This window comes from Mustela nivalis (genome assembly GCF_964662115.1).
Source record: "Mustela nivalis genome assembly, chromosome: 5".
In the NCBI taxonomy this organism is placed as follows: Eukaryota; Metazoa; Chordata; class Mammalia; order Carnivora; family Mustelidae; genus Mustela; species Mustela nivalis.
In genome coordinates, this window is record NC_139024.1 from 121,537,415 (window position 1) to 121,542,452 (window position 5,038).

The window sequence follows — 5,038 nt, forward strand, 5'->3', positions numbered from 1 at the left end:
GTATGGAGCTGAGAGTCTGGATGAGGGGGGCAGGGTCGGGGGAGGAGAAGAGGCAGCTTGACCTGACTCCCAGGCCTCTCCCTCCGATACTGATACTCTGGGCAATACTAGTGAGCAATTAATTGGCTGGGGTGGGGCCAGGACCAAAGCAGGAGGGAGGGGAATGGGATGTAGAAGGACCTGCCTCCCTTCTGGCTGAAGTCAGGACTCTGATCTGCCAGTCCTGCCTTTCATCCTTCTGGGGTGCTGAAGTCTGCCTGGCCCTCCTTTACCCCATTTAGCAAGGAGCTGGCCGCTTCCTGTCCCCTCATCCAGGTCGGGGAGCCAGCTAATGGGCTGCAGGACTGTCACATTCCCAATTAGCCTCATTAGTCTCTGGCTCTGACTCCCACTGGAGTCAGGGTCACCAGCTGTTGGGGAGAGGCTATGAGTGGCCTGTGAGTAACCTCAGACCCAGCTACGGCAGGGGTTCCCAGCCCAGGTCTCTCCCCCAGCTGAGGCCCAGCACCCTTCAGACTACTCCAGAAGCCCCCAGAAGGGAGAGGTCAGGCAGCTGGTATTTGGAGTGCAGACTCCTAGCTGGCAAGAGGGGAAAGTCTCATTCATGGATGAAATATGTAAGAGGCATGTGGCAGGCATGAACATGGGCAGTGACAACAGGGGGGTTTTGGGGAGTGGAGTGCAGACCCTTTGATCTGCAGGAGAAATGTGGAGACTGAGTGATGGATCCCAAGGAAAGGGGCAGATCTAGGGGCTGTGGGTGAGAAGCCAGGTGGCGGGGGGGGGGGGGCGGTTCTGAGCAGGCACCTTGCTGTGGATGGGAAAGTTGAAGTGTCTGTGTCTGTGCATGGAAGGAGGGTGGGGAGAGGGACAGGCCAGCACAGGGGGAGGTGGGAGAGTGAGGAAGCCCATGATGGGCTTGTGGTGAGAGCGGCTGCCTGAGTGGGCAGAGGGCCTGGTTCCAGGTTAAGCAATGCATAGCCATGGGTAGGCCAGTCAGGTGGCAGGAAGGTGGGAATCATTAAGGGCCCTGTGGCCAGGGGTTCCCCCAGCCGAAGCCTCCCCTGCCGCTGAGTAGGCAGATACCCTGACTGATTACTTCAGCTCCTCCTGGCCACACCAAGTTGCCCCGAGCACCTGCCCCTCCACCTCCCCACCCCTCCCCACAGTGACTCTTGCCCGGAGAATGTCCAGCCCTGGCATAAAGGCCCTGGGTGTCCACGAGCTGCTGTCAGTCAGAAGGCTGCACAGTCCAAGATGGGCTCCTCGCAGGCACCCCAGATGGGGCGTGTGGGAGGGCGAGGAATGATGGCACTGCTGCTGGCTGCGCTCCTCCTGCCAGGTAGGAGGCTGGGGGCCCCCGGGAGCGGAGGCAAGCAGGGAGGGTTGGGGTAGAAGGATGCAGATAGCAGATCAGAGGAGACTGGCAGGATCTGGAGCTGCGGGTGCTGGCAGGTGGGAGGAATCGCCGTCCAGGGAGAAGCCAGGAGAGGACCCAGCAAGGGGAAAGGGCAGGAGCTCTGGAGTCTGAGGGCTACTCCTCACTGCCCTGTCACCCCAGGCAAGTTACTTGAGCTTCCCGAGCCACAGTTTCTGGAACTTTAAGACCAGGTTAATGGTAACAGCTAGCTCTAATCAGATCTCAGAGTCTCAAATTAAATAATGTATGTGACAAGTGCTTTGGAAATTAGAGGGTTATGAAAATGTTTGTGGTTGTTGTCATTGCTTTTGTCAATGATTAGAGCAGTAGAAGACGAAGACTCGATATTTAACAGGAATAATCGTTACCATCTATAGAGTGTTTTTATGTGCCAGACATGATTCTAGCACTTTCCATGAGCACTTTCGATCTTTAGAAGAACTGTATGAGAGAGATTCATTATTCCCACTGTACGGGGAGGACACAGAGGCTTGGACAGGTCAAGAAACTGGCGAAAGGGACGCCTGGGTGGCTCAGTTGGTTGGGCAGCTGCCTTCGGCTCAGGTCATGATCCCAGCGTCCTGGGATCGAGTCCCACATCGGGCTCCTTGCTCGGCAGGGAGCCTGCTTCTCCCTCTGCCTCTGCCTGCCATTCTGTCTGCCTGTGCTCGCTCTCTCCCCCTCTCTCTCTCTGATAAATAAATAAATAAAATATTTAAAAAAAAAAAAAAAGAAACTGGCGAAAATCACAGCTTAGAAAGCAGTAAAGCCAGGATCCAGCCTGGGGCTGTGCTGTGGACCAGTGGGTATTTGCGGAAAACCTGCCCCCGGCCCCCGGGGGCAGAAAGCAGGCTGTGTGCCTTGGGGCAAGGAGAAGGAGAGCAGGAACTCTCCATGATGAGTGCTGCCAGGTTAGGGGGGCTGCAGGCAGAGCTGGGTTTGGTATGGAAGTGGCCACAGAGAACTTCTCTTGGAGGAGAGAATGGGAACGTCACAAACTGAGGAGAAACTGCTTGTTGGGGGACAGATTCGACTTCTCCTAATGTATAAACTGATGCTCAGAGACTTTTAGTAACTTGCTGGCATGAAGCTTAGCGCACACTTCTTGGGACCTGAAGGTGGTGAGGTGGGGAGCAGAGGAACAACGGGGGTATGTTGAGCCCGGGGTTAGAAGCAAAGTCTTGGTTAAGGAAAGAAGTGGTTCCACATCTGCCAGGGATGAAAAGGTGGGAGCGTGAAGGGCAGGTGGGTGGGCATGGCTGATGGCTGGGTGGAGAGTGAGGGAAGCTGATAATGGTGGTGAGCCTCGGAGGCGGGTTTCATCCTCGTGCCCCTGGGCTGGGCCAGGACAGCAAGGCTGGCTCAGGGTGCGGTGTCCTGTCACACTGTACCAGCAGGTTCTGAGGCGACAGTGGTGCCCCCACATCCTGGCCTCCACCTAGCTTTCCTGGCAGGACCAGGACTGAGATATGAACAGAACTCCCACCCTCTGCCCAAGCCTGGACTCTCCCCAGGAGGCTAGTGACAGAATCTCAGTCCTCAGACACCCTTGCCTTTACCTCAGTCCCTCTGCCACCGGCTTCCTCTTTTCTCAGTCTCTTTTGCTACTTTTCCTTTCCTTCCCGGCCAGCTATTGTTTTGTCTTGTCTCCTCCTTCCATTTGCTCCCTTAATCTCATCTGGGATGTCCCCCCCTTAGGATGTGTGCCCCGTCTCGAGAAGTCTCAGTCTCCCCCACGCTCTGTTTCTTTGGGGTCCTTTCTTTTGGAGCCATAAGCCCCTGCTACTCCTCCTTCCCGTCTTCTAACACCTCCTCCTTTGGAGTCTCATTTTCTCTGTCCCTGCCCGCTTCCAGAACATTGAAATGGCCCTTCTACTGCCACCTCATTTTCCTTTACAGACAACAGTCAGTTCTCACTTCCTCTTCCACCCCAGACTCCCCCTGGGCTCCTCTCGGGAGAAATCAGAAGCAGATGACTGAGATGAGCTTGGAAGCTGAGGGAGGAAGCCAAGCCACTCTGGCCCTTACTAACCACTCCTTCCTCCGCAGGGGCCTTGGCTAAGAGCATCGGGACCTTCTCAGACCCCTGCAAGGGTGCACGTATCACCTCCCCCGGCGACCCCTGTTTCACTGGGAAGAGTGGTTCCAGTAGCTTCAGTGGCCACAGTAGCTCCAGCAGTTCCAGCAGCTCCATTTCCAGTTCCAGTGGCTCCAGCAGTGGCTCTTCTGGTGGCCCCAGTGGTTCTGGTGGCTCCAGTGGTGGCGCCAGTGTCTCCAGTGTCACCCAGGGTGGTTCTTCAGGATCTGCGTTATTTAAGCCAGGAACAGGGCATTCCCAGATCAGCTACTCCTCCGGATCCAGCTTCTCCCAGTCAGGAAGCAGCAGCTCCCAGTCAGGAAGCAGCAGCTCCCAATATGGAAGCAGCAGTTCCCAACCAGGATCTGGCTCGGCTCTACCAGTCAGTGATGGTTCTTCCCACTTAGGATCTTCCCAGGCTGGAGGCGGCTCAAGCTCATCTGTTTCCCAAAGCTCTTGGATATCCAGCAGCAATGGCCAAAGGGTCAACTCTAACTTACGCCCCTGTAATTCAGATGTCTCTGACTCTCCCTGCAGTGGGGGGCCTATTGTCTCCCACTCTGGCTCCTACATCTCCAGCTCCCACTCTGTGTCAGGAGGTCAAAGGCCAGTGGTGGTGGTGGTGGAACAGCACGGCTCTGGTGGCCCTGGAGGGGTCCAGGGTGCCCCCTGCAACAGTGGTGGCCTTCCAGGAAAGCCCTGCCCCCCAATCACCTCTGTAGACAAGTCTTACGGCAGCTATGAAGTGGTGGGTGGCTCTTCTGACAGTTATCTGGTCCCAGGCATGACCTACAGTGGGGGCAAAATCTACCCTGTGGGCTACTTCACCAAAGATAACCCCGTCAAAGGCTCTCCAGGTGTCCCTTCCTTTGCAGCTGGGCCCCCCATCTCTGAGGGCAAATACTTCTCCAGCAATCCCATCATCCCCAGCCACAGCTCTTCTAGTTCCAATGTCTACCAGTCGGGATCTTCCTCAGCCATTGTGTTCCAGCCAGTGGGCTCTGGTGGGGTCCAGCCCTGTGCAGTTGGCTCTAAGGGGCCCTGCTCCCTCTCGAGTTCTGGAGCCCACAGCAGTTCTAGCATTTCCAGTAGTTCATCCTTCCATCCCTGTGGTGGTGTTTCACAGGGGCCCTGCTCCCCACCTGGCCCTGGCTCCTTCAGCGGCACCTCTAGCTCCCAAGGCAGTGGTAAAATCATCCTTCAGCCCTGTGGCAGCAAATCCAGCTCTTCTGGTCACCCTTGCATTTCTGTTTCCTCCTCTACATTGAGTGGGGGTCCTGATGGCTCTCCCCAACCTGATCCTTCCGCTGGTGCCAAGCCCTGTGGTCCCAGCAGCTCTGGAAAGCTCCCCTGCCGCTCCATCCGGGACATCTTGGCCCAAGTGAAGCCTCTGGGGCCCCAGCTAGCTGACCCTGAAGTTTTCCTACCCCAGGGAGAGTCACTTGACAGTCCATAAGTTAGCTTTTGCCTACATGCATGTGTGGGCATACACATGTATACACACACACACACACCATCTCTCAGTTGGGAGAAGACCAGTG

General features: G+C 56.3%; 1 protein-coding gene across 1 annotated transcript; it reads left to right on the plus strand.

Annotated features, from left to right (window-relative positions):
* Window positions 1–1,115: 1,115 nt before the first annotated feature.
* On the plus strand, window positions 1,116–5,038 carry CDSN (corneodesmosin). The gene is made up of 2 exons (XM_082731349.1): window positions 1,116–1,342; window positions 3,470–5,038. Exons 1-2 carry the CDS (start codon window positions 1,258–1,260, stop codon window positions 4,951–4,953), a joined length of 1,569 nt encoding a protein of 522 aa, XP_082587475.1. The 5' UTR covers window positions 1,116–1,257; the 3' UTR covers window positions 4,954–5,038.

Bases quoted from the DNA above. Each gene is read 5' to 3' on its own strand.
- CDSN (XM_082731349.1), top strand. From the start codon at position 1,258: ATGGGCTCCTCGCAGGCACCCCAGATGGGGCGTGTGGGAGGGCGAGGA. The intron at 1,343-3,469 runs GTAGGAGGCTGG...CTTCCTCCGCAG, and splicing joins GGCTGCGCTCCTCCTGCCAG to GGGCCTTGGCTAAGAGCATC.